The sequence below is a fragment of the Phyllostomus hastatus genome, unplaced genomic scaffold, assembly GCF_019186645.2.
Source record: "Phyllostomus hastatus isolate PE091 unplaced genomic scaffold, TTU_PhHast_1.1 phas_contig_196, whole genome shotgun sequence".
Taxonomy (NCBI): domain Eukaryota; kingdom Metazoa; phylum Chordata; class Mammalia; order Chiroptera; family Phyllostomidae; genus Phyllostomus; species Phyllostomus hastatus.
Window position 1 is genome coordinate 743,135 of NW_025333709.1, and position 26,159 is coordinate 769,293.

The following is a 26,159-nucleotide window of genomic DNA, read 5'->3' on the forward strand; positions in this document are numbered from 1 at the left end:
CGGTGGGCCAGCAGGAGTGTCTCTGTGTGCAGGACTTCCAAAGACATTGGTTGGGGAGGGAAGGAAAGCCCTCTCCTCCCTCTGGTGCCGGAGGCGCCAAGTGTGAAGACAGGTGGCAACGCTGCTCACCTGCCCTTTGGGTGGCTCACCCATGGCCCAGCTCCATCAGGTTGGAGAGAGAAGACAAAAATAAGGTCTCCACAGAAGGGCGGGAGTGCTGTGGCGGTAGCTTCTGGGTACCAGCTAGCTGCGAGTTCTCTGCAGCTCAGGCAGGTAGGAGTTTCAGAGAAACCCCTTTTTCAACAGTAACTTTGTGGGGTTTTTTGATTACCTAAAGAACATGTACTTGCAGCAGCCTCTTCAAGTTTATCAAAGGAAGTATAAACAAGGCATCCCACCCCTGGCAATGCGTGATCCACTGCCACACGCCAGCCGTCTTCCCGCCCTGCATCTCTTCGTGCCACAGTGCAAGTGCACGGAGTCGTGGCACATCCAGTTTGTTTTATGCTTTTAGTTAATTAACTTATTTTTAGATAGAGGATAAGGAAGAGAGAAAGAGAGGAAACATCAATGTGTGGTTGCCTCACGCACGCCCCCAGAGGGGACCTGACCCCGCAACCCAGGCGTGTGCCCTGACTGGGAATCGAACCGGTGACTCTTTGGTTTGCAGGCCAGCGCTCAACCCACTGAGCCACACCAGCCAGGAGGTTGTTTTAATATTGCGGGCTCTTTTTTGTTTTTTCTCTTCCTTTCTGGGGGGCTTCCTCATCCTCTCCCCTGTTCTCCCCACAAATTGTACGTGACCTTCCACAGTAGCCTGCGTTTGCGCGAGTGACAAGAGTCGAGAGAAACAATGGGATGGGATGTCCCGGCAGCAGGCGCGCCCCAGTCAGGGAGGTCAGAGGTTCGGGCTAGAGACGAGGTTGGGGCTCCGGTTCGGGACCGGGGTAGAGGACGGTCCAGGGGTTGGGGCGGGGGTCAGGCGAGGGGCCAGGAGGCCAGAGGAAGACCCAGCAGGGGTTTGGAGCTGCACATCGGCCATGGCAGCAGGTGGAGTTGGACTTGGGCGGGTCGGGGTTCTGCCCGGAAGTACGACAAAGGAAGGGAGGGACAAGTGAGGTCGCGGTGTGTGCAAGAGAGTGACTGTGAGGCTTGAGTGGGACATTTAAACTGGGGAAGAGAGGAAGGGGGGAGGAGGTGGATGAGGGACAGGGGCAGGTTCACCTGGGGGCGGGGGGGGGGGCTGCCGGGCCTGACCGGGGTTCGGAGTCAGGCACCGGAGCACGCAAGCTGGCGAGAGAAGGACGCTTGAAGCCAGAACCGTGACTCCGGGGGACAGGCCTCTGAAGCACAGGCGGCCCCTTGAGCCTTCTGCTCGCCGCCGCCGCCACGCGCCACCGGCCACAGAGTAGAAAGGCGTCCAGGCTGCCAACCTCGGCCTGCCTTACGTGACTGAGAAAACGCCGTTCTCAGGTTCTGTTCTTTGAGGAGGTTTCTGTGTGTAAGCCGGAACTTGGCCCTGGCTTGTGTGGCTCCTCGGATCCAGGCCAGCCTGCGTGTGAACCAAAGGATCCCCGTTTCGATTTTCAGTCGGCGCACAGGCCTGGGCTGCAGGCCAGGTGCCCAGCAGGGGGCGCGCGAGAGGCAACCACACACTGCCGTCTCCCTTCCCCTCTCTAAAAATAAATAAATAAAATCTTAAAAAAAGAAAAAAAGAACACCTGAACTTAGCACAGTGGATTCAAGGACAGATCCCAAGAGGCTGGGTTGCTGGGTCAGTGTGATGGCAAATATATATTTTTATAAACCTTCAAAATGAAGTTTTCATTTTGAATTAAAATCACGTTTTCATTCTACTTCCCGGCGTTACAGTGAAGCGAGGCAGCCAAGCCCTCAGTGCAGCCAGAAGCCTTTTCCATAGGCCCGCGGGCAGACGGCTCCCCTGTCCAATCCAGGCAAGAGGCCGTCGGCTCTCAGGAGCCGCCTGGTTCCCGCTCTGACACCACCCCTCTGAGAGATGACCTCTCCTCCGGTTGGTTTCGACAGCCAAGAATCCATTCTGCCCGTTTTCCTCGTTACAGAAATGCAACCAAACAGAGTGTATGCCTTTTTTTGTCTGCCTGCTTTCCCTTGCCATTACGTCTATGAAATTCACCAGCATTGTGGGCAACGTGAGTTTTTCCCCCTGCTGTGCAGTATCCCGTTACACCAACAGCCAGTTTGTTTACAAATAACATTGCCACGAACATTGTTGCACACGGCGGCGTGTGACAGGAGTAGACTTGCTGGGCAGGGTGCACTGAAGTTCAGCATCTGTAGCTACTGACGAATGAACGGTTCTCCGGGGTGGTTCCAGCAACTCACTCAGCCCTCCTCCACCAGCGGAGTCCCCGCCGGCCCTTGCTTCGGTCTTCCTGTGAAGTCCACTCCAGGAGATGTGAGGCTGATTGCGGTTCATTCTGCATTCCTTTCGTGCCTACCCATTTTGAAGCAGTTTCTCGTAGGTCCTTGACCATTTGTTTCTCCTCTTTTGCAAAGTGGCTACGGAAAGCTAGTTTTTTGTCCATTTCTCCAATGGGTCACCTGCCTTTTTCTGATTGACTTGTGAGAGTTCTTTGTGTGTTCCAGATGTAGGTCCTTAGATGCACGTGTTGCAGCATTTTCTCCCCTTCGGTGGATTATCTTTTCAACTCTGATGGTGTCTTTTGACGAATAGAGGTTCTTGAATGTAATGATTTGATCTCTTTCTTGGTGAGTGCTTTTTGTGTTTGAAGACGTCTTCGCTACCCCAAGGTCATGAAGACATCCTGTTACGTCTTATTCTAGAAACAGAGTTGTTCTATCTTTCGCGTTCAGGCTTATGATCGTTTGGAACTGACGTTTGTTTGTTTTGTACGTTGTGAGGCAGGCATCAAAGATGACTCCCCCCCGATGGGAACAAAGTAGGTCCAGCACCTTTGATTGACAAGACCACCTTCCTTCCTACCCAGCAGGCAGAGTACTGGCCCCCACAGATGTCCGTGTCCCATCCTGACTCCGGGACTCATGAGTCTGTTACTTTACACAGAAAAAGGGATTTTCCAAGATGATCATATGAGGCACTTTGAGATTGTCCAGCGGGGTCAGAGTGGTCAAGCATCCTTAGAAACCGAAGAGGGAAGCAGAGGGGGGGTTGGTGACAGAGGCGCGGCCTGCGGGGGACCGGCACAGACGTGGCGGCCTCTGAGACGGAAGAAGGGACCTGGAGCCAAGGAATGCAAGCTGTCCTCCGATGCTGGAAAAGGTAAGAAGATGAACTTAACCCTAGAACCTCCAGAAAGGAGTGTAGTCCTCCTGGTGACACCTCACTGTTAGGCAGTGACACCTGAGTCCGATTTCCTTCTGGGCCACACACTGTAGGATGATACATGGACATTGTTTAAGCCACTCCGTTCGTGAGGATGTGTTACGGAAGCAAACAGCTTACACGCCCCACTGAGTTACAGTGGTACTTCGGTTATGGGTGGGACCGTTCTGCTGCTGGGCCTTTCCGCTTATACTCAAGTCAATACCCAGTGGCTCTACTCATTTTCTTTTTAAAGACTTATTTGTGGGAGGGAATTTCAGGGGAGAATGGGAAGTGTTTACAGGGACAAATATAAAGGACACATGGACAAAAACTAGGGGGGGGCGGAAATGGGAGAGAGGTGGGGAGGGGGAGAGAGGGAGAGAAACATCAGTGTGTGGTTGCCTCTTACATGCTCCCCACTGGGGACCTGGCCCACAACCCTGCCATGTGCCCTGACTGGGAAGCAAACTGGCGACCCTTTGTTCACAGGCTGACACTCAGTCCCCTGAGCCACACCGGCCAGAGCTAATTACTGCAGCTTTGTAACTTGTCTTGATATGTGGTGTTAGCAGACCTCCATCCTATTCTTCTTCCTCAAGTTTGTTTTGGAAGTTTGAAGTCCTTTGGTGAACAGAATTTCTTAATTTTAAGGCAAATTTGTCCATCTTTCCTTTGATAGCTAATGGTTTTTTCTACCATCCTTTTAGAGAAATATTCCCTGACTGAAGGCCAGACAGATATTCACTCCTATCTTCTGCAAAAAGATGGAAAGACTTTTTTTTTTAAAAAAAGACTTTATTTATTTACTTTCTTAGAGAGAGGGAAAGGAAGGGAGAAAGAGAGGGAGAGAAACACCAACATGTGGCTGCCTCTCGTGCACCCCCTGCTGGGGACCTGGCCCGCCACCCAGGCATGCACCCTGACTGGCAATTGAACCTGTGACCCTTTGGTTCGCAGGCCTGTGCTCAATCCACTGAGCCACACCAGCCACAGTGGAAAGACTTTCTTTTACTGTTTAACTGCTGTTCCATCTAGACTTTCCAGGAATCCTGGCATGCAGCGTGAGGTACAGCCCAGCAAGGAAGTGTTACCCTGCAGGTAATACTGTACTCCCCAGGCCTCCTCAAGGGGCCAGGAGTCCCTCCTTCGCCTCCTCTGCGCCCGCCCCCGTCCTGGACCCGCGTTCCGTCATCTGTGCGCCTGGGCCTGGACTCTGTCTTCTCTGTCCTTCTCTTCCGATGGCCGCCCTGCACCACCGACCCCACTCCCGGTCACACTCTGACCCGGGGCCCAGCCCCTCTAAAGCGAAAGAGGCCCCTGCATGAGACGCTGGCAAGTCAGTGGGTCCGCGTGGCTTTCTAGTGGGGCGAAGTTTGCGAACGTGCGCAGTTTTGGCTGCGAAGACCACCGTCTCCCTCCGCGCCGCCAGCCCTCCTGGCTGGACTCGGAAGTGCCGGCCTGCGGTTCGCGTCACGTCGCAGACGGGACCCCGCGCGGGGCTGGGGCCTCCCTGGACGCCGGGGACGTTGACGTCAGTGTCTTTGTCAAGTCTGGAAAAGTTCTGGCCCTTATTTTGGCAAATGTGTTTTTCTGTCCCTTTCCTGCCTCTCTTTCTCTGGCTTCGTGGCTCGCGTTAAACCCTTCCGCTGGGACCGTCGAGCGCCTGCGACTGTTTCTCCGGCGCTGTCCTCCCCGTCTGCAGACAGGGTCGTCCTCCCCCTCCTCTCGGACTGTGGATGGCGCTGTCCTCCCCGTCTGCGGTCGGGGTCGTCCTCCCGGTCTGCAGACAGGGTCGTCCTCCCCCTCCTCTCGGACTGTGGATGGCGCTGTCCTCCCCGTCTGCGGTCGGGGTCGTCCTCCCCGTCTGCGGACTGCGCCGTCCTCCCCGTCTGCAGATGGTGTCGTCCTCCCGGTCTGCAGACAGGGTCGTCCTCCTCGTCCTCCCCGTCTGCGGTCGGGGTCGTCCTCCCGGTCTGCAGACAGGGTCGTCCTCCCCGTCCTCCCGGACTGCGGATGGTGCTGTCCTCCCCGTCTGCAGTCGGGGTCGTCACTGTGCATAAGCCCGTCGACTCTTTCCCCTGTCACTGTCAACCCCCTTCCAGGCCTACCCAGTGATTTTCGTCACTTAGGCACTTTTCACTTCTAAAGTTTTCATTTTCCCCTTTTGAATGGCTTCCACGTTTCTGTTGAGTCATTTTTTTCTGTGCCGAGACCGTGTTTTTCCTTAACTACCGAACGAACACCTTATGACAACCGCGCTGAAGCCTGACCCTGGGCTCAGGGTGGGGCCCGGCGGCTGGCCGCGCTCCTGGGTGCTGGCCACGTCTTCCTGGGTCCTCGCGGGCCCTCACTCTTCGGTGTGTGTCGGTGGTGGTGGTTGCGGATGGCGTGCTCCAGAGTCGCCAGGTTGCCGTGTCTTCCTCCGGAAGGGGCAGAGCGTGCTTACCACGGCCACATCACTGAAGGCCCCCGTCCGGCCGGCCTCCCCTTTGAACTCCCACTGTGGGGAAGCCAGTCCCCCTCGTTGGGAGGACATTCAAGCCGTCCACGGAGAGGCCCGTGTGGGGTTAGGACGGAGGCCTCCTGCCGGCGACCAGCACCTGCGGAGTAAGCCCTCTTGGTGGCCCACCCACAGCACCCGTCGAGACTTCAGACAGTGGCAGCCCTGGGTAACCTCTTGTCTGCTGCCCCACAGGGGACCTCGAGCCACGTCTGTGCAGCGCGCCCACTCCCGAATTCCTGACCAAAAGGAGCTGCGTGTGATGATTGATGTCTGTGGTTCTTGTGAACCCAGTTCACGGGTTACACGATACCCAGCAAGCGGTAACAGACAGGATGTGCCTAGAGAACGTTTTGCTCTAGGATGTGGCCCCAGGTGCTGGGACAGGGACCCTGGTGTCTCAAACATATGCCAGGGATGGTCAGGGAGCGTGAACAAAGTGTCCACTTGGACCTGGCCGGAGCTCCCAGGCCTTTGTTCTCCGGTGAATCCGGGGCCTCACCCTAAGCCCGTGCAGCCCAGCCCTCGGGCCAGGACAGTGGGCGTCTTGGACTGCCCCCCACACGCTTGCCTCTCCCACAGTGCCCTCTCCACTGGTGACAGCTCTGTCACAGCCCCTCAGCTCAGTCACGCAGTGCGTCCTGGGTCCACCCAGGACCCCACCTCCCTGCGCCATGAGGCTAACCACACAGTGGGAGCTGGGGTGCTCAAGGTGACCTCAGGAATTTCCCTTCATTGGGGTCACAGTCCTGCACTTCCTGTTCCCGCCCCCTGAAAGTGTTGCCTCATCGGTTTGGTCCCTGCCATGGTTGCTTGCAGTGGGAGGCGGGGCCCGGACTGGCTCCTCCGTCCTGGTCTCCCAGCAGAAGCCTCGGTCGGATTTGCTTTCTAAGAGACCCTTCTCCATCTGTGGGAAAACGGGTGAGTTCTGATCATGTCTGGCATTTAGTTCACGGTAACAGGCCAAGGTCGGTTTCTTGGTTTTGACAAAGCTACTATGGAAACCTTTTATGTAAATGTAAAATTATTCCAATCAATATAATAAGAGGTATCCATCTGGCTTGGGAGGGGACTGAGTGGGGGAGGGAGAGGGCACGCCCCGTGTCCCTGTGTGGCTGTCCGCCAGGCTGCTGTCTCTGGCCCGTCCCCAACACTGGCGAGGCCTGTCTGTCTGCACCTGGAGCTCTCCCCGAGCTTCCCAGTCTTACATCTCACTGCTGGCCCAGGGCTCAGGGGGAGAACTTTTATTTTATTTTTTCCTGCCTTTCCGGGTTTTAATTCCCTGCAATTTTCATAATTAGAAAAAGAAGTGTTACTTTAGCACCAAACAATGTTTCTTTAGCCAAAGCCTGAGTGCGTGGGCAGCGCTGGCCGCGGGCCAGGCCCTGGGTGGTCGTAGCGCTGGTGCAGTCTGCGCGGAGGACGGGGCGGGGGAGGCGCAGGAGGGGTGCGTGCGGCCCGGCGTCGGTCGCCGCCAGTCTTCTCTCCGTGGCCCTCTGTCCGCGGGTCTCGCTCCCCTCCTTTGGAAGGACCCAGGAGACGCAAGAGCCCTGCCGCCCCGGGCGTGGAGTCCGGAGGCAGGAAGGAGAGTCGCGGCTGGGGCGGCAGGGCGGGGTCTCCAGGGGGCGGGGCCCCGAGGTGCGTGGCCAATGGGCGGCGGGCGGGACTCAGGGCGGGGCTCCAAGGCAGCACCCCACGGCCCGAGGCTGACGGCGGTGGGCGAGTAGGTCTCTAACCCCGCGGGCCCGAGGCCCAGCGGCGGCGTGCTCCTTCGTCCCGGCAGCGCCGGCGCGGCCAGGCTTCTGCGGGCCCCTGCCGGCCCCTGACCCGCGCTTCCCTTGCGTTCTGGAGGGAGCGCCGCTGGGCAGGTGCGAGCTCGAGCCCTCGGGGAGGCGGGCTCGGACCCGAAGCTGCCATTCCTTCCCCGCTGCTGTTGCCATCGTTTTACAGACAGAGGCCTCACACTCGCCCGAGGTCGTACCCCTGGAAAGAGAGGTGTGGGTTGAATTGCGTCCCCCAGGAGACGCGTTCAGGTCCTAACGTCCTGCCTGTGAAGGCGACCTTATTTGGAAACAGGGTCTTTGCAGGTGATCGAGTTAAGTGCGCTCATTAGGGGGGCCCCAGTCCAATAAGTGGTGTCGTGGGGAGGGAAAACGGAGACCCGGAGCACACAGGGAGAAGGCCAGGTGAAGACGGAGCCCGGGGCTGCAGTGAGGCTGACACAAGCCCGAGGGAGACACTCAGGGCCTGCCGGCCACCAGCAGAAGCCAGGAAGAAGCAAGGGCAGATTCTCCCGGAGAGCTGTGGGAGGGAGCAGGGGTCTGCACACACCCCACCTTCAGGCACCTGGCCTCCAACACCTCCAGAGAGTTACTGTGTGTTTTGTGGCACTTCACTGAGGGCCTGAGGGCACGGGTGGGAAGCCTGGCAGTCCAGCTGCAGGCAGCACTGCAGATAAGCACGGGCTGTGGGGTCCTGTGGGTACCCTCCGGGGGACTCCGCCAGACCGGGGTGGGGGCTGGTCAAGGTAGGCTTCTGGAGGAAGTAGTATCACAGCCAAGACGGGGCATGGGCAGGGGGAGAGGAGACATTCGATTCAGTGCCTGCCCAGGGCCGGTGTGCGTGGCTGTCCTGAGGGTGACATGTCCAGTAGGGAGTCAGCTGCACAGACGGGGGCTCTGGGGAGAGGCTGGGCTGGAGAGGCAGAGCTGGGTGCCCTCCCCGTTCCCCCAAATCCAGCTCGAGGCTGGCTGAGGAGTGGGGTTTGTGTGGGTGGCACGGGGAGGCCTAGCTGGTGGGTAACATGGCCAATCCTGTGGTTTATAAAAAATCCCCCCCGGGGCTGGGTGTAGAGAATGGGCTGGAGAGGAAGGAAGTGGGGCAGGGGAACCAGCGAGGAGAGAGCTGCCCCTCATTCCAGGAAAGAAGTTGGACTAAGGCCCTGGCGGTCACTGGTGGGAGGTGGTGGTCGGGCAGAGCAGCAGGAGAGGGGAAGAGGGGAGGGTTTAGGGAGTGGACTCCTTGGAGGATGGTGGGACGTCCTAGGCCGGCTGGGGCGGAATCTCCAGGAAGCAGCCCTTGCGGGGAAGAGGGGTCGGCAGTTGCCCCCAGGACTGGACCCTGGTCCTGAGCTGTCCCGGAGGTGGTTACTGAAGGTGACGACAGGCACCTCAGGCTTTTGGGAGCTCTCGTCAGCCAGCCCCAGGGCGGCGGGCAGAGAGAGGGCTTGGGCAGAGAGGGTGGGGGACCTGCTCAGGCCTCTCAGCTGAGACTTGGGGTGGGGGGTGAGCAAGGTTTCAGTCTGCACGTCCATGTCCCTGCCTCACAGGGGCTGCTGCTCGTCAGAGGGGTGGTCCCTGTGACCCGAGGGGGCTTGCAGTACTGTTTGCTGGCTGCCGGCTCCTGCGGCTGTCCCAGCAGACTGAGGTGGTCCTTGGGCTGGGTGGGAGCCAAGGCAGAGCCCGGCCTTGGGGAAGTCTAGCTCCTAGCCTGGAGAATAGAGTGGTCGGGGCTGGGAAGGGGCTTCTGGGAAGGTGGGGGTGGGAAGGCCCACCCCCACCGCTGCCGCTGCCACTGCAGGCCCTGCCCTGGGCTGAAGGCACGGGACCTCCCTTCCCTCCTCTCCTTGGAGGCAGGGGCCACTGGGGGCACTGGAGGAGGGGCGGCTTGAGACCGCTGGTTTCCACTTGGAAGCCCTCTTTATTTGGCTGGGGATGGAGAAAGGCTGGGGTCAGAGTGCATGCATCCCCATGGAAACAGCAATGAGCCTGGCCCCTTGGGGACCCTGGCCCTGGTGGGGGATGGGGAGGCCAAGCTGGGGCTGCAGGGCTCCTTTGGCTGAGGCCTGGGCCCGGCCTGTGGCAGCAGCTCTCACAGGGAGGTCCAGGCCCTGAGCTGCGAGACCTGTGAGGAAGAGGAGCAGGGGAGGCAGGGCCACGGGGAGAACTCGCAGGGGAGAGTGGACTGTGCCTCCTGCAGCCGGATGCTCCCACTGGCCGTTAGTAGGCGGCCAGAGGCAGTGAGGCTGCAGGCCTTGCCGGCAAAGGGACTTCTGGTTCAGCTCGACCTCGTGCTCCCTGGCTGCGGGGCTGGTTCCAGAGCCAGCAGGCAGGTCTGGGTACCCTGGTCCTAAACGCCTTGCTCAGCTCAGACTCCGCCTCCGCCTGAGAGGCTGGCTGCAGGGGGTGGGGGTGGGGCCGACAGGTGGGAGCCAAGATGGAGGACGGGCGAACCCCAGCAGTCCGAGCAGGGCAGCCCTTGCCCTCGGGAAGGCCTCTGGTCTGTCTGGGGTTGCCACTTCGTGTCACAGCTGGGTTCTGCTCTGGCCAGGCAGCTTAGTTGGCTAGAGCGCTGTCCTGATACACCAAGGGTGCAGGTTCGATTCCTGGTCAGCGCACATACAGGAATCAACCATCCATTGAATGCATAAATAAGTGGAAAAACAAATCTATGTCTCTCTCTCTCTCCCTTCCTCTCTCTATTAAAAAAAGGAAGGACATAAGACTGGATTCTTAGTTCCTCCATCAGCTGCAGGTGCCCCTGTCCGTGTACAGTTTTCATTCAGAGAAGTGACAGTCTCAGAGAGACCAAAATAAGGCTCAGCCCCAGCTTCGGCCGTCCTTGAGTGCCGTGCACACCTCTGGGCCCGCTGGGCTCCAGGCTGCGCCTCTCCTGCCCTCACCAGCCTGCCCGAGGCCAGCTCCCTTGGCACAGGTGTTCTCTCTGCCCCTCCTGTGGGGGAAGCTACCCAGGCTCTCAGAAGTGCCAACGTGTATGTGTGCACCAAAGTAGTTGCCCCAGACTCCAGTGCCCACCTCTGGGAGCCTCACAGGTGAGTGCACCCGTTAGGGACGTGTACCTGGGGATGTGGACCGGATCTACCTTTCCGCTTTCTGCAGTCCACAGGGCAAGTCCGCTGGCGCGTGTCGGGCTGGCGGCTGTCCAGCTGGCCGGGCTTGCCGAAAAGACCTCAGAGCCCCCGAGAGACAGCCATCGGGGCCCAGGGAGGCCCCCGTTGGGCAGAAAAAGACCAGCTAGCTCCTCATCACTGTCTTCAAGAAAATCCAAACACACACTTGCATGTTTTGAATAAATTTACATGTTGATTGCACTATTCTAAATCAGACTTTTTTTTTTTTTTTTCTGGAAGAGGAGCCTTCATTCCAAGTCTATGAAATAAAATGAGATACAGAGGCAATTCATCTTCTACTGCAGGGATTGAAAAGGTGCTGGGGTGGCTTTCAGTTTCTAGGCCTGTGCTGCAGAGGGGTCCAGAGGGCACCAGTCCTTCCCCAGCCAGAGGGATATGGCCCAATGCAAATGTGGAGGGGCCGCCCAGATAGACTCCTTGGTGGGGGAGGGGCTCCTGGCGGTAGGGGCATCTCTTCCTGTTGCTCAGGACCCCCAGCACCCTGCGAGGATGCGGCACACAGCAGGACTTCACCGTACAGTTCCCAGACAGAAGGGTGAACGGTCCCACTGTCCCGGGGACCCTGGGGAGGACTCTGTCCAGGCTTGGGCACACACTAGGGAGTGTGGGAAGCCGCTCGAGCTTGCAGCTGGCCAAGGTGGGGAGTCTGAATGCCCATTTCTCTTCCGTGAGCGTTACCTACTGGAGACCCGCACCGGCAGGACTGATCAGCCCATTGGACTCCAACCTGTCACGGATGTGGCCGGTCCGAGGGTGGGACTGGTGGCGGTGATCACGGTGGCTCTCTGCAACTGAGGCAGATTCTATAGGAGCTGGCGCAGGAGGCTGGGCAGGAAGACCTGCGATGGGAACCCTGAGGGGCGCATCTCCGTGCCCGCTGTACCAACTTGCTCTGCTCACCACAGCCAGAAGGATCATCCCAACGCTGGACTCCGACCAGAGGCCACTCCTGGGCCTCTGCCCCACCCCAGCCTCCCTGGAATGGCACCTCCCCCAGCAGTTTCAGGGACTGGGATCTCTGACTCTGACCACCATCCCCCACCCCCCGCCGGCCCCCAAGCACCCAGCTCCAGGCCAGCCCTGAGCCCCGCACGCTGGAGGACGGCTGAACCCTCGCTATGCAGGTAATCCGCAGGAAGACCGCAACACCCCGGGGTCGGCCGGTCCCCCCATCCCTGTAGTTGCTTGTGACCGCCTCTGCCAAGTCCATACTGCAGGGCTCAGGAGCGCAGGCGTGGGGGCTCTGCACCTCCTCTCCAGCGCGGGAGTCCCTCCACGCTACCCGGCGAGGTCCACCTAGGTTTTCGCGTGCACGCGCCCTGAAACCCGACCGCCGCCTTCCCCGCTGGGGCGGCAGCTCCAGGACCCGCGCCTTCTTCCTGCCTCGACTGTCCCGGGTGCCTCCCGCGCGAGGCGCGCGCGGGCGCAGGGCGGGAGGGCGCGGCGGGCCCTCGTCGCGAGCCGGAGCGGGTAGCGCGGGGCGGCCTCCTCGGCGGTGATTGGGCGCGCGGCCGTGACGTCAGCACGCCGGCTCGCCCGGCCTCATCCTCTCCGGCTCGGAGCTTTCGGTTCAGCTGCCGCCTGGCGCGCGCCTGGCCTGAGGAGCGGGAGCGGGGCGCGCGTCGGCGCTGCTCTGAGGCGGTTCGCGAGGTCTCGCGGCCCCGGCCCCTGCTTCCCGGCCCCGGTCCCCCGGCCCCGGTCCCCCGGCCCCGCCCGGCCCCCGCCCGCGACCGCCGCCCCTCCCCGCTAGCCCAGCGCGGATTTGAACGGCCGGGCCGCAGCCCGCGAGCGCGGCAGCCAATCAGCGGCGCGCACTTTCCCGCGGCTTCTGCGGCGGCGGCGGCCCGGCGGCGGCGGCGGCGGGCGGGAGCGCGGGGGGCGGGGTCGGCGCCGCGCGCGGAGAGCCTCGGCCTGGCCGCGCTGCGCCCGCCGCCGCCCCCTCCCCTCCCTCGGCCCTCCTTTCCCGCGGCTCCGGCCCCCTCCCCGCCGCCGCGGAGCCCAGCGCCGCGGCCCGAGAGCCGCCGCCGCCAGAGGATGCGACGTACCACAGGTCACTGGGGCGGCCGCGGGCCCGAGAGTGGGGCGGGGGTCGGGGGGCCGGGGGCGCGGCCGGGACGCGGGCGGGCGGCGGCGGCGGCGGTAACGGGGCGGCGGGCGGGCGCGGCCATGTTGGGCCTCCGCGGCGGTTGCACCTGTGCCGGCCTGCGGGCCAGGCGGCCTTTGTTCGCGGCGGCGCCCAGCCGGCCGGGCCGGCCTTTTGTGAGGCGCCGGCCCGGCCGGGCCGGGGCCGGGCGGTGGGAGGGGCGCGGCGGGCGGCGGGGAGGTGCTTTTTGTCTGCGGCGGGTCCTCGGGCGACACTGGCGGGCGCCGGCCGTTGGTCGGCACGGGCGCCCGCCCGGCTGCCGGACCGGGCCTCGGCAGGTGGAGGCGGACGCCGGGCGCGGGGACCGTGCCGGGCTGCGGGCGCGCGCCGCGCCCAGCCTCGCCTCGGTGCCCCCGGTCCTCGGGGCCAACGCGGTTCCTCGGGGCGCGCAGGAACGCGGCCGCGGTCCGCACGCCGGCCGGACCCCAGCCGCCGGGAGGGCGGGTTAAAATCGAGGCATTTAAAAACCGCTGCTCTTGACTCCGGGCGGAAAGGGCTCGGGACCGTTGCAGCCCTGGTGTTTTCCCGCGGCGCCCGGGACGCACACGGCCCCGGGTTTGACGTTTGAGCCGAGACTTCGCTTCTCGGCGGCGGGGGTCCCCTCCGGGCAGGGACCCGGCGCCCTGGGGCGCGCGTGGGAACCGAAGCTGCCGCGGAGGAGCCGTGCGACCGGCGGCGGGGGAGCCGGTTAGGGAAGTTCTTGACTGACAGCCCGCGCTCCGACTTCGAAGGCCTCGACTTTTAAATGAGTTAAACCCCAGGATGTGCGTTCCTCCGTCGCTAACCAACCTAAATGCTTGGGGGATACCGAGTCCGCTCCGTGTGCTTTGGGATAAGGTTAGTAAGAGGGAAAGTTGGCCCTCCCGTCCGTGCGCCGGTACTTGGACTCTTATTTTCCAAAACGGTTTAAATGCCCTCGTTGCATATTTAAACGCGGGGAGAGCGTCGGCGCTGGAAAACCACAGCTCCGGAGGGTAGCGCGGAGGAAGCGAGCGCCGGAGCCCAGGAGCCCTTCCCGCGTGGGCCTGCCCGGGCCCTGGCTCAGAGCTAGACCGCGGCCGCCGGGAGCAGGACTCATGCCCGAAGCACGCTGGCTTTGAGTCACTTCCTTTCCCTCTCTTCCATTTTCTCAGCCCTCAGCTCGGGCCGTGGCTGCCAGCGCGGACCACATGGGTGGGAGCTTTGTGCGGAGCTCGGGTGCCCCCTCTCCTCGGCACCCAGAGCCCGCCCCCCACCCCCAGCCCGTCCCAGCCCCGGAGGGTCCAGCCCGAGGGTGTGGGACCAGGGAGCTTCAGAGGAGGGTGGGCGGTTTGTGCGGTGTGCGCGCGCACGTGCCGCATCCGTGTGCAGAGGGTGAGCAGACACCACCTGGGGCTCGTGGAGGCTGGCGGGGGGGGGGGGAAAGGAGGGGTGGCTACTAGGCTCGCGTTTCCCATGCAGCCGCTTTACTCCCGGGGCTGGTGCAACCACGCCTGCCCCAGGGCGTGTTAGTCAAGGAAGCGGGGTCAGAGTCCCGGGGGCTAGAGGCCATGCGGCCCCGTCCAGGGGTCCAGCCTCCCTCCTGTTGGGTGCCCTCTCCTCCTGCAGGCAGTCCAGCTTGGGAGGGCTCGCTCACAGGGCCGAATGTAAACGAAAACTAATTGGTTACTTCCTCTTAGGGCTTAGGGCTTACTGCTTCAGCGTAAACCGAGTGGAAGTAGGTGGGACTGGATTTCCTGAGGAGCGCTGGCGGGGAGATGGGAAGCACTGACGAAACGTGAGCGGTGTGAGGCTCGGGGTCCTGGCCGCCAAGCCCGTGTGGCGGCGTGGGCTGCGGTGGTGCTGGGGTTCGTCGCCCCCGTTTGCGTCCTTGCTCGTTCGGCTCCGGGCACAGCATCTTTCCCAGGGGCGGCTCCCGTCGGCGGGGACGGGAGGCGCAGGCTCGCTGCTCCCACCCTCGGCGTGCCCGGAGGTTGGTGTTCTGCTGGGCGGGCTGCTTGGCCCCCAGGCGCCGTCTTGGAGCTGCGTCGCAGCCGCCGGAGCCCAGCGGAGCCCTTCCCTGGTGCCGGACTGCAGTGAAGGTGTCCTTGCTCGCCACGTTGGTGCCCGCAGCCGGCTGCAGGCCTCTGTGTGGACTGCGGTGGGGTGGCCCTGTGCTCTCCTCGCTGCCTGAGGGCAGAGCCCCAGCCTTCCAGGGGCTGCCTGGGACCTTTCTCCCCTGTGGGCTGGGCTCTTGGAGGCAGAGGACTGTCACCGCCTCTGCTGGCACCCCATCGCGGCAGCGCTCAGTAGACCCGAAGCTGCAGGCCCAGGGCTCAGCGTGACCCGACAGCCGGGTCGAGTGCCGGCGCCCGGCCTGTCTGCCTGTGCTGTCCGTAGACCACGCTGCAGCACAGGGGAGCGGCCCGAGGAGGCCGAGTTTGGGGAGGGAGGGGCCGGCCCAGGGCTGCCCTGCTCTCCTTGGGGGAGCCGCAGCCCCTCTGCCAGGCAGGCCTCCTCTCTCCCCTCTCCCCACCCCGGCGAGTGCCGATGTCAAGGGAAAATCGGCCGTGGCGCACGCAAGCACAGCAGCGGACGGAGCTGCAGCTGACGGCCTGCCTCTGAGGTGGAGGGGCCGGGTGCGCCCGCCGCCCGCCGTGTCCTAGGTGGGGCGAGGGGAGGCTCGGGGGCTAGGCTCCTGCTCTGCGCAGTCTCCACACGGCGGTGTGGCCGTCCGTCTGTCCGTCCGTCCCGAGCGGTCCTTCACAGCGAGCACTTCGGGAGGCGGAGCCTGCAGCAGGTCACCCCGGGGCTCAGCAGCACTCCCCATCCGTGGATCGGTTGTGATCTGGTGGCACTCGGTGTGCTAGTCACACGAAACCAAGACAGACCTCAAGCGAGTGTTGTCTCTGCATCTGCCTCCCAGAAAGCCAGTGGCCGAGGGCAAGCCCCTACCTTCTGGGGTGCTGGCGGTCTGTGGTGCTCGGTAGTTCACGGGACACACGGGGCCGGAGCTGCAAAGGGCAGGCTGAGCCCGCGGGTGCGGGCCTTTGCTAGTGGGCGTGGAGACCATGTTTTGTTTCTTTTTAAGATTTTGTTTATTTTTAGACAGGGAGAGAGGGAGAGAAACATCACTGCATGGTTGCCTCTCGCCTGCCCCCCCCCCCCCCCCAGGGACCTGGCCCACAACCCTGGGTGCTGTCTGGTTTGGGAGGCCTAGGGGTGTGTCCTTGACCTTTTGTGCCTCACCTGCCTTTGCACCACCGTCCACTCTCACTGTGCTCCAGCCACTCGGGTCCCCGGCCTGCCGCCCAGCTGTGCGTGGCCTCAGGCGGTGGCACTGGCCTGCCAGGAGCTCCCCTCTGCGCACCCGCACACCACCCCTGCCCGCCCTGCCGCCCCCGCGCCCGCCCTCCGCTGCAGCCCTCGCCTCCGGCCTCCGCGTGGGTCCCGTGCTTGTCCGTCTCCCGGGCTGCACTGAGGTGTCTGTCAGGGAGGGAGCTTCCTCCTTCCTGACCTTCTTCCGCCTGTCCTCTAGATTTTTAAAACTTCTGCTTGCTTATTTTTACAGGAGAAGGGGGGGAGAAAGAGAGGGAGAGAAATATCCCAGTACCCGGGGACCTGGCCCGCAACCCAGGCGTGTGCCCTGACTGGGAATCGAGCTGGCGACACCCGCCGGCCCACTGAGCCACAGCAACCAGGGCAGCTTTGGTGGTTCTCGTGCGCCCATGCTGGAGCGGTACCCGAGGGCTCCTTCGCTCAGCGACTGAACCAGCGGTCCCCCAGCCCCTTGTACGAGGTGCATGGTGTAACACTTCCCGGAAGGGGAGCAGCTGACAGGGAGGGAGCGGCGTGAGCATGTTGTCCTGGTGTGCGGTTGGACAGGTGTCACCTCACCCTGGGCTGGTGACAGGTCCCAGGGAGGCTCATGGACCAGTGATTGAGAACCGTGGCCTTCCCGAGCACAGGAGGTGGCGGGAGGAGAAGTGGGCAAATGCAAGAGGGGGGCAGCATCGGTGGGCTGGGGTCAGCGTGGGACTCAGAATTGGGGGAATGGGCCCCAGGAGTTCTGGGGTTCAGAGTTTGCAGGATGAGGACGGGGCTGCTGCCCCCATCCCACTGTGGACCAGTGCAGAGGGAGGGGCCCCTCTGTTTCTCGCCTACTTCCGTCCTTCCCGCGGAGAAGCTCCGGCCTGCCCGAGCGCGGCCCTGGGGCTGTGCAGCTCGTCCGGCGGAGGGGCTCTGGTGGGGTGTGGTCCTCGCCTGCTGCTCCAGGCCTTCGCCGGCCGGTCCTTGGCGGGGCGCGGAGATGGCGCTGCTGTCCCTCCCTGGGGCATCGCGCCCCACCCCTGGCCGGGCAGCCTGGTCTCCCGTGAGCACCGGCCCGGCCGGGCAGGGCGCGCCGTGCGTTCTCTGGCCTCCTGTCTGGGTCGTGAGTCTGTGGGGGCGAGGGCCCTCGGGCTTGTCCCCTGGGTTTTGGGCAGTGCCCAGGGGCAGTCAGTTAACAAGGGGGATAGCTTTGAGCCTTCTGCTTTCCTGAAGGTTTTTATCTCATAAACATGTGAATTCCTAGATTTTTTACATTGAAATAGTGTTAGACGGAAGAGACTTCTGTCTTGCTTTCCCTAGAAGATTTGAAGTCAAGTTGCCATCTGTGCAGAGCTTCTCACGTGGGTTTTTTGCGCTGCAAACCCCTTCAGAGGCTCGTGGGGTCCTCCCCGGGGAGGCCCAGGGTCACTGGGCCACACGCCACCGGGGTGCCTGTGGGCCTGAGCCGGTTCCGTGCCCTGGGGACCTGCTGCTCTGCCTCTTGGGCCCGGTTAACGGATGGCTGTCTGTGCTGGAGCAGGAGGGGCCGTCACATTCGGTCAGTGGGGCATCCTGTCTCCACGGGCCGTCAGCCGTGTGTGCCATGGCGGTGAGGCCAGACCTGTGTCGTGCGGGGAAAACAGGGCAGAGCCAGTGGACAAAGGACCACGTTTTTGAAAAACCCATGAAATAGTCTTGCCAAACAATTGAACCTGGGTCTTTATTGCCAGCAGCCAATTTACATGCAACACAGCGTGGGAGAAACACAGCGGACCTCTCCTTGCAGAGCTGCCAGCAGCAGAACCCAGACCCATCCGGTCAACGAGGAGGAAGGGGGTGGGTGGGGGGAGGCCGGAGGGCTTCCCGCTCGAGGCTCACAGTGCTCCTTGGCGTGCAGGGCGGGCCGGGGCGAGACTCGGCTGCACGCCACTCGTCTCTGGCACAGGCGGAAATGGGGGCTCCCGTTAGCCTCGCTGCTGAGGAACTCCCCCCTTTTCAGCTGCCGCAGCAGCTGCTGTGCTTGAGAGGAGACTGTGGCCCTGTCGGCGCTGCGTCCAGACCCCTGCGGACACAGCGCCACGCTGGGCTCGCTGCACGTGCCTCTGAGGAGGGCTGAGAGCGGGCGGCCCGGCCAGGCCTGGCGTGGGGCGGGGGCGCCCGGCACGCGCGGCTCTGCCTGGTCTGTCCGCCCTGCAGTCGGAACTCTGCAGGGCGAGAGAGAGCCAGGAAGAAAGGGGGGCGCATCTTGTAGGTCCCGCAGGGCCGCGCCGCCCGACTGGGGCCTGGTGCGCGCCGGGTGGTGCAGGGGAGTGCCAGGGCGCGGGCGTGCGCGAGTCCCCCGCAGGCGGGGGCAGGGGCAGAAACCTGTGTGGCTGGAGCCGGGGCGAGGGGCCTGGGGGCACACAGGCTGCAGAGGTGGGGGTGGGCTCTTCCAGGCTGAAGTGAGGACTTTCCTCCTAAGAGCAGTGGGCGGTTTGCAGCGGGGCATGTGAGTGTGCGTGCACGTGAGAGTGTAGGTGGGGTGGGGTGGGGTGGGGTGGGTCTGCGGGCCCTGGGAGGCAGCGCCCGGGGCGGTCGGCCGAGTGCGGGCTGTGCACGGGCCGTCCGTGGTTGCTGCCGGCTGGGCAGAGGCTCTCCGGTGTCCCTGCTCTAGGTGGGGTCCTCCCCTTGGCACGGGTGCGGCCCCATGGTTTGCCTTGGACACCGAGAAGGGACGTGTCTCTCGACGACGGGAAGCTGTTGGGGGCACGTGTATTCTCACCCTCTGTCGGCTGGGGGGGCTCCCGGCCGCACCCGAGCCGGAGAGGCACCTCTGGGCTGGGCCGAGGAGCGAGTGGCTGCCACGGGACTCGGCTCCCCGAGTCCGGTCCGCCGGGCCTGTTGGGAGTGCGGCCTCTCGGGCCACCGCCCCCGGCTGGGCCCAGGCCCTGCGGCGGGGCTGGCCCTCTGTGTCCCGTGGAGCCCTTCCCTGGTCCCGGTGCCGCCACGCTGAGCACTGCGGCCGTGAGGGGCTGGTGGCCGTCAGGAGAAGGATGGTGGTGGCCCGCGGGGAGGGCGGTGGGCTGAGAGGCGGGGTTCTGGGGTGAAACTGGGACGCCCGCTGCCCTCGCTGAGAGAGCCATGGTGGGGGGAGGTGTCGGTGACACTCGAGTTTTTTCCTCTGTCACCCCCCCCCGCAGCTGTCAGCTTATTATCAGCATCTATGGGTGGTTTCGGTTTGGTTTGGTTTGGTTGGGGTATTTGTCTTTTTTTCTTTTTAGGGTCCACTTGTAAGTGAAGTCCTGTGGTTACTTGGCCCTCTGCGTCTGACTTTCTCACTCAGCACGTGCCCGCTGGGTCCGAGCGTGCGCACCCGCCGGCTGCCCGGCTGCCCCTCAGGAGCCCCTGGGCTGCCCCCACGCCCTGGTGACCCCAGGTGCTGCTGCGGGATGTGGGGCCTGTGTGTCGTTCTGCATTGGCGCCTCGGGCTCCTTCGGACACGTTCCCAGAAGTGGGGCCACGGGGTCACGAGGCAGACCCGCCTTTAATGTTTCGAGGACCCTCTGCACCGCTGTCCGCGGTGGCTGCGCCCACCCGCATCCCACCCACAGCGGTGCACGAGGGTCCCCCTCGCCCGCGTCCTCCAGGCACGTGCCGGCGGAAGCGTCCGGCTCGTGTGGGGTGGCAGCGCCCTGCGGTCCCCACGCGCACTTCTGAGACAGTGGCGTCCGTGGCACCTGCGTGTCCTCTGGGGGAGCCGGCCGGCCGGGTCTCCTGCCTCCGTTGGGAACTCCCGCCGCGCAGGTGCTCCGCCAGCGGGGTCTCCACGTTTCCTTCTTTCCTCCCCGTGCTGCTCCTTCCTCCCCACTCCCCCCCACCCCCTCCCTCGGCAGCACGGCGGGGCGAGGGGGCCCCCTGGCCGCCGCCTCCTGCCTCCCAGCAGCAGGTGACGGTGTGACAGCGCCGCAATTTTTAGGTATTTTGGGGATATTCTTACATTTTTGTAATGTTCCTTTAACACTCTGAGGGAGAACTGGAACTAGACAGCGTCCTCCCGTGCCCCAGAGTAGTGCAGGTGTGGCGCAGCGGTGCCCGCCCCCCCGCCCCACGGGCCCTCCCTGGCTGAGGTGCTGCAGCCGTAGGGGGACAGCCAGCCCAGGGGGGCGCACCCTCCTCAGCAGGCGGGGTTGGGGGCTCTCACACCCACGTGGTGGTCCCCGCTGGGGCCGGCTGGCCGTCGCGCCCGGCGCAGGCTTCCGAGGGGGGGAGGGGGCTGCTCCGCACGGCCGATGCCGGTGGGTGTTCAAAGTGGACGTGGAGCTCGCTCGCATGGAAGTCACCACGTGAACCATGCTTTGAAGCGCACGATTCAGTGATTCTCGTCCATTCTCAGTGTGACGCAGCTGTCACCACTGGTGCCGACACTCCTGCCACCCGGACGAAGCCCGTGCCAAGAGCGTCTCCGCCCCGGCAGCCCCCGCCGTCTCTGCGTCTCTGCGAGCACTTCCAGCTGTGCCCAGCCTGCTCCTGCCTGGGGCCCGGCCCGCCGCAGCCCCGCTGGGCCCCGAGCTCCTGCCCACAGCGGCCCGGCACTGCTGGGTGGGCACGCGCCTGCCCCCTGCCGCTGGCGGGGGTGGGCTCGGGGCCGTTTGCTCTCGAGGGGTGCTGCAGCGCAGGGGCTCGTGTGCTGGTGCACATGGGTGTTCTCACTGCCCCGGGTCTGCCCTGGGAGTGGGGCTGCTGGGGGGCAAGGGGGCTCTCCGTGGAGCTTCTTGAGGACCCGGCCATTCTCCACAGCAGCCCCACCCATCCACACCCCCAGCAGTGCTCAAGGGACCCGGGGACCTGGCCAGGGGACGGAGACTTCTGCCCGGCAGGCGGTCGCCTGGGCGCTGTCTTCTGGCCTGTGGCTTGGAGCCCCTTGGCAGCCCCGGGAACCAATCCGGGAAGGGCCCAGCGTGAAGCTCCCCCCCCCCCCCCCACCGTCCCAGGCGCGGTGCTGCGGGAGAGGCCCAGCTGCTCGGAGGGGCACATGCTGGGGTGGCACCGGGTCAGGGCCCAGCGGGCACTGCTGTTCTTCGCGGGCGTTGTTCTGTGCCCGCGCAGGGTGGGTCCTGTCACCGGCCTTCGGCGCAGGTGGGACCAGAGCCGTTGGGCGAGGCCGGCACCAGGTGCCAGGAGGCGGGGGATGGTGGGGCATGGTGGGGTGCACGTGCCTTCCCAGTTGCTCCTGTCCCCTCCCCCCTGCAGGGCTCCCACTGGCTCGGCCCTGAGACCTCCCCAGGCCAACGCGCTGCTGCGTCACCGGGCTAGCAGAGCAGCTGCAGCTGGACGCCCGAGTGCCCCCTTCCCAGCCCAGGCCTTCGTCTCCCCTCCGAAGTCTCGGTCTAGACCATCAGCGCTGCGAGAGGGGGCGTGTGCCTCGTTGCCCGCTCCGTGTGCAGAGGCTGGTGCAGGCCTGGTGCCAGTGAGGACGGTGCTGGTCGCCAGTTGTCCAGGCGACCCTCTGCTGAGAGAGATGCTGCCCCTCCCTGCGCAGGGACACCGGCCTGTGGTCCCGGTGGCCCGGTGGAGGCTGCCCAGACTCCCAGCCACTGGACGTGTCGGTCACGTGGTGTCTGCGACCCTGTGACAGAGCAGCACTGCGCCTGGACGCCCGGCCCTCCCTGCCCCCTAGGGAGGGCCGCTGGTGACACCGAGTGGTGCTTCTCGGCTCGGACGCCCCTGTTCCCACCTTTCACCCAGGCTGCACCGGGGCTGCCTTCCCTTCTTACCCCGGTTACGTGTTGCGTGTGTTACCTTGGGGTGTTTTGCAAGGGAAAACATGGCTGACACCTGGCAGTCTCACCTGCTTTAAAAATTCTATTTATTTATTTTTAGAGAGAGGGGAAGGAAGGGAGAAAGATGAAGCGATACATCAATTGGTTGCCTCTCGCTCGCCCCCGCTGGGGACCTGGCCCCCAACCCAGGCCTGTGGCCTGAGTGGGAGTCAAACCGGGGACCCCTTGGTTTGCGGGCCGGCGCTCAGTCCCCTGAGCCGCGCCAGCCGGGGCTCCCGTTCTGCCGTCTTACTGGAGGGTCCTGGGAGGAGTGTTGGTAAGTGTGCGAAAGGAAGCCCCACGCTCTTTCTAGATGCAAGTGCGTTTAGAGCGACCGCTGGTCCCTTCCGCTCCACACCCCGGTCTCTCCTCTGGATGTGTGCTCTTGCTGTAGAGCACCTTTTTTTTTAACTGTTCAAGTACAGTTTTCTGCCTTTTGCTCCCAGCCCAGCCCAGCCTCCCCCCGCAGAGCATCCTCTGGTGTCTCTCATGGCACTAGATGCTCCCAGGCCTGGCCTCCCCCCCCCCCCCCCGCCCGTGCGAACGATGGTTCACAGGGGCCGGCTCTCCCCCCGCCCCTTGGAGCAGCAGTACCCGGAGCAGCAGTACCCGGCCATTCCGGGCCAGGCGCCGGCTCCATGGGGACAGTCTGCCTCGGACCAGGGTGGCAGTGGGGGAGACAGGAGGCGGAGCCTGGGCGGTCTTGCCGGAGGAATCCATGGACTGGAAGGGGGGAGGCTGGGGACCCCTGCTTTAGAGGGATATCGCCCCCTGCCGTCGGTTGGGGCCAAGGGGGGCCAGCGCTCCCGGGGCCTCCTGCTGGAGCCGGGCAGTTGGGGCCGGGCAGTTGGAGCTGGGCAGTTGGGTGCTCAGGCTCCCTCGGTGCCGCCAGTGGGCTGTGGTTTCAGTGTGAGGGGCTGCGCCTAGGCCTGGATCTGTGTTTGTCTGTCTGTCTGGGCCAGAGCCCCGGGCGCTCTGGAACCACTGTGTCTCTCCCCCGCCCAGTGCTCCTTTAGTTCCCTCTTCTTTCTGGGGCAGTTTCCGTCATGGTCCTCTGAAAATGGCCTTGTCCCGCCCTCCCTGGTGCTGCTGCTGCTGGGACTCCATTGGCGTGTAAGCCCCCGAGGGCAGAGGTGTGTGGTGATAACATGACCCACATACGGTCGACCGCTGTGGCCCTCGCTCGGTGTGCGGCTCGGGGGCACCTGGAGCGGCTGCACTGTGCCGCAGCCTGCAGCCAGCTGCTTCCTCGCGGCGGGAACTGTCTCCACAAGACACCCGTGTCCCACGGTCCCCTCCCTCACGCGCTTGCAAACTCCACTCTGCTTCCTGTACCTGCGAGTCTGCCCGCAGAGGGGCATCATGGGAGTGGGGGTCTGCAGTGTTTGTCTTTTGTGACCGGCTCCTCTTACTGAGCCCCAGGTCTTCAAGGGTCATCCCCGTGCAGCAGGTGTCCGACGGTCCTTCCTTCTTAAGACCAAGTCGAGTTCCGCTGTCTGGGCGGGCCCTGGCGTGCCCGTTCCCTGGAGGACACCTGGGCTGCCCCCGGGGTTTGGCAATTGTGAGTAAAGCTGCTGTGGACCCCCACGTGCAAGCGTTTGTGTGTGGGTGTGAGTTTTCAGCACACGCAGGTGTTCACCGTGGAGTGCGATTGCTGGACTGTACGGTGAGAGTGTGTCTGGTGTTGTAAGAAACCACTAAACCACCTTCCAGAGTCACTGCACTGCCCTGGCTGGGTGGTTCGGTGGTTAGAATGTCGTCCCTGGTACACCAAGGTGGTGGGTTCTATTCCCGGTCAGGGCACATGCAGGCGTCCACCAGTGAATGCACAAATAAGTGGAACGACAGATGGATGTCTGTCTGTCTGTCTCTCCCTCCCTCCTCCTTCCCCTCTCTCTTCTCTCCCTCCCCCACCTCTGAAGGTAGGTACAAACGGAGAAAGAGGGTCACTGCACTGTGCCTGCCCCACCGGCAGGGAGCGCGCGTCCGCACCTGCTGGCCTCGGGCGCTGGGTCGGCTGTTCCGACGGCCGGCCGTGGGATCTCACTGGCTTTAGTGCGCATTTTCCCAGGGACAGAGGAAGTGAAGCGTCTTTCCTCTTTTTAAAACTTTTTTAATTTATTGATTTGAGAGAGAGACATTGGTTTGTTCCATGTACTTTTCCTTCCTTCCTCTCTTCTCTTCTCTTCTCTTCTCTTTCTCATTCCACTTATTTATTTTCAGACAGAGGGGAAGGGAGGGAGAAGGAGAGGGAGACAGACATGCATGCGTGGTTGCCTCTCATGCGCCCCCTGCTGGGGACCTGGCTGGTCACCCAGGTGTGTGCCCTGACTGGGAGTCCAACTGGCGACTTTCCGGTTTGCAGACTGGCACTCGGTCCTCTGAGCCACCCCAGCCAGGGCACTGTTTGACTCTTGTGTGTGCCCTGACCAGGAATCGAACCTGCACACTTTGGCGTACTGAGATGACTCCTTAAACGCCCGGGTCTGTCTGCTCTCTCACCAACACCACCCGGCCTCGGGGACCACCCGGCCTCGGGGACCGCCCGGCCTCGGGGACGGCGCCGTGGCAGCGGGTCCGGGGCGTGGCGCCAGGCGCTGCTCTGCTCCTGTCCGTCCTGTTGTGTTGGCTGCTCCGGGCCTCTTGCCGCCACATGCAGTGTCGGATCAGCCTGTTGGCGTCCACAGAAGAACTCGTCGGGGTCTTGATGGCGGGGGGGTGCGTGTGACCCGCGGGCCAGGCCGGGAGGAGCTGGCACCGCGGCCGCATGGAGCCTCCCCGCCGCCCGGGAGCACGGGTGTCTTCCCACTGCTCCAGCTCTCGGGTCCCGCTCGGCGGCGCTGTGGCGTTTCCTTCTCACAGGTCTCGTGGGCGTCCAGTTAGATTTGTTCCTGTGTGCTGAAGTTTGGGGGTGCTAGTGTAAGGTGTGCGCTCAGTGTGCACTTGTGCTTGCTCACAGCCGGTGAGCAGGCGGCCAGTTGACTTGTGTGTGTTGGCCTTGTACCCTGTGACTTTGCTACGTTGCTCATTAGTCCCAGGACTTTTTTTGGATTCTTTGAGATTCCCTACATACGTGAGCCACTCCCGTTCCCTGTGAACGAAAGGTGGTTTCATTTCTCCCTTCCCAGCACCTGTGCCCTCCGCTGTCTTCGCTGGTCTCGCGGCCTCGGCTGGGGCGGCAGAGTGCTCCCGCCCCGCTGGGGCTGGGGCTGGGGCGGGGACGGGGACGGGGACGGGACTGCCCCGCCTGACCCCCAGAGAGCAGGGCCTGAGCCCCGCAGCACACTCTGCTGTGTGTCCCAGGGCTGGGCGGCGGCCCCGCACACAGGACCCTCCCCCGCACCAGGGCTGTCGCTGCTCCGCGCCCCCCCCCAGCTGTCCTGCCCACCCTGCTCGCTTGTGGGAGCTGTAGGTGCCCGGCCCCTCGGCCGTGGGTGGCTTAACCGCCACAGGGCTGGCCGCTGCCCCCGGGGGAGCTTTGCTGGAGCTCTGTCCACACGTGCGGGGGCGCCCACGACCTTGCCCCTCCTGTGGCGGGGCAGCTCCCACGCGGTGGCCGTCAGAGCTGTGTGCAGACAGGCTGGGCGTCCTTGGTGGCCCGGTCGTCCCAGTCGGAGCTGCTGCTCACGCGTCTGCAGGCCTCACGCCCGCCTCCCCAGCCTCAGGCGCTTTGGTGCTCCCTCCTGTGTGCGGCCTCCCGGTGGCTATCCTGAGGCACTCTTGGGGGGTGACCCCCGCCGGTACGGGTGCCTGCACTTTGGCCACCATTTGGGGTCTGGGCCCTTCGCTGGGGACGATGGCTGTGCCGTGAAGACGCCTGTGGGGACAGTGCAGCCAGAGGGGCCTCCGCAGGTGGGCCCAGGGGCCCGCGAGCGCACTGGGGCATCGCCCTCGTGATGGGGGGTGGCCCTGTCCGGTTCTCGGCCCCTCCTGGGCTGGCCTTTAGGTTGGGCCGGGCAGGCGGGGTGGGGTGGCGCGCCAGCCAGGCCTGCACCTGGACTCACTCGGGTGGCTGTCTCCCTTTCCAACGCTCGGCTCCTCCATCCGTCTGGCACTAGCGATGTGCCAGGAATCGGCACGTCTGTGTTTTTCTTTAAATTTTGGATTTTGTGTATTTTTAGGGAGAGGGGAAGGGAGGGAGAGAGGGAGAGACACATGGATGTGCAAGTGAGACACAGATTAGTTGCCTCTCT

The 26,159-nt window shown here is 63.6% G+C and overlaps 1 protein-coding gene across 3 annotated transcripts in view; it reads left to right on the top strand.

The window, feature by feature from the left end:
• The first annotated feature begins 12,674 nt into the window (after window positions 1-12,674).
• The window catches only part of NSD2 (nuclear receptor binding SET domain protein 2), a 47,653-nt gene continuing 34,168 nt past the window's right edge, over window positions 12,675-26,159 (top strand). Inside the window, exon 1 of one of the 3 annotated variants that reach the window (XM_045834263.1) lies at window positions 12,675-12,808. Coding sequence is in view for 2 of the 3 variants with exons in the window: in XM_045834262.1 (XP_045690218.1) it covers window positions 13,664-13,738 (75 nt within the window). In the remaining variant the exon portion in view is untranslated. Of the gene's footprint in view, window positions 12,809-13,124; window positions 13,739-26,159 lie in introns of those variants that run through there. The other 2 variants (XM_045834262.1, XM_045834261.1) reach the window with 2 other exon arrangements.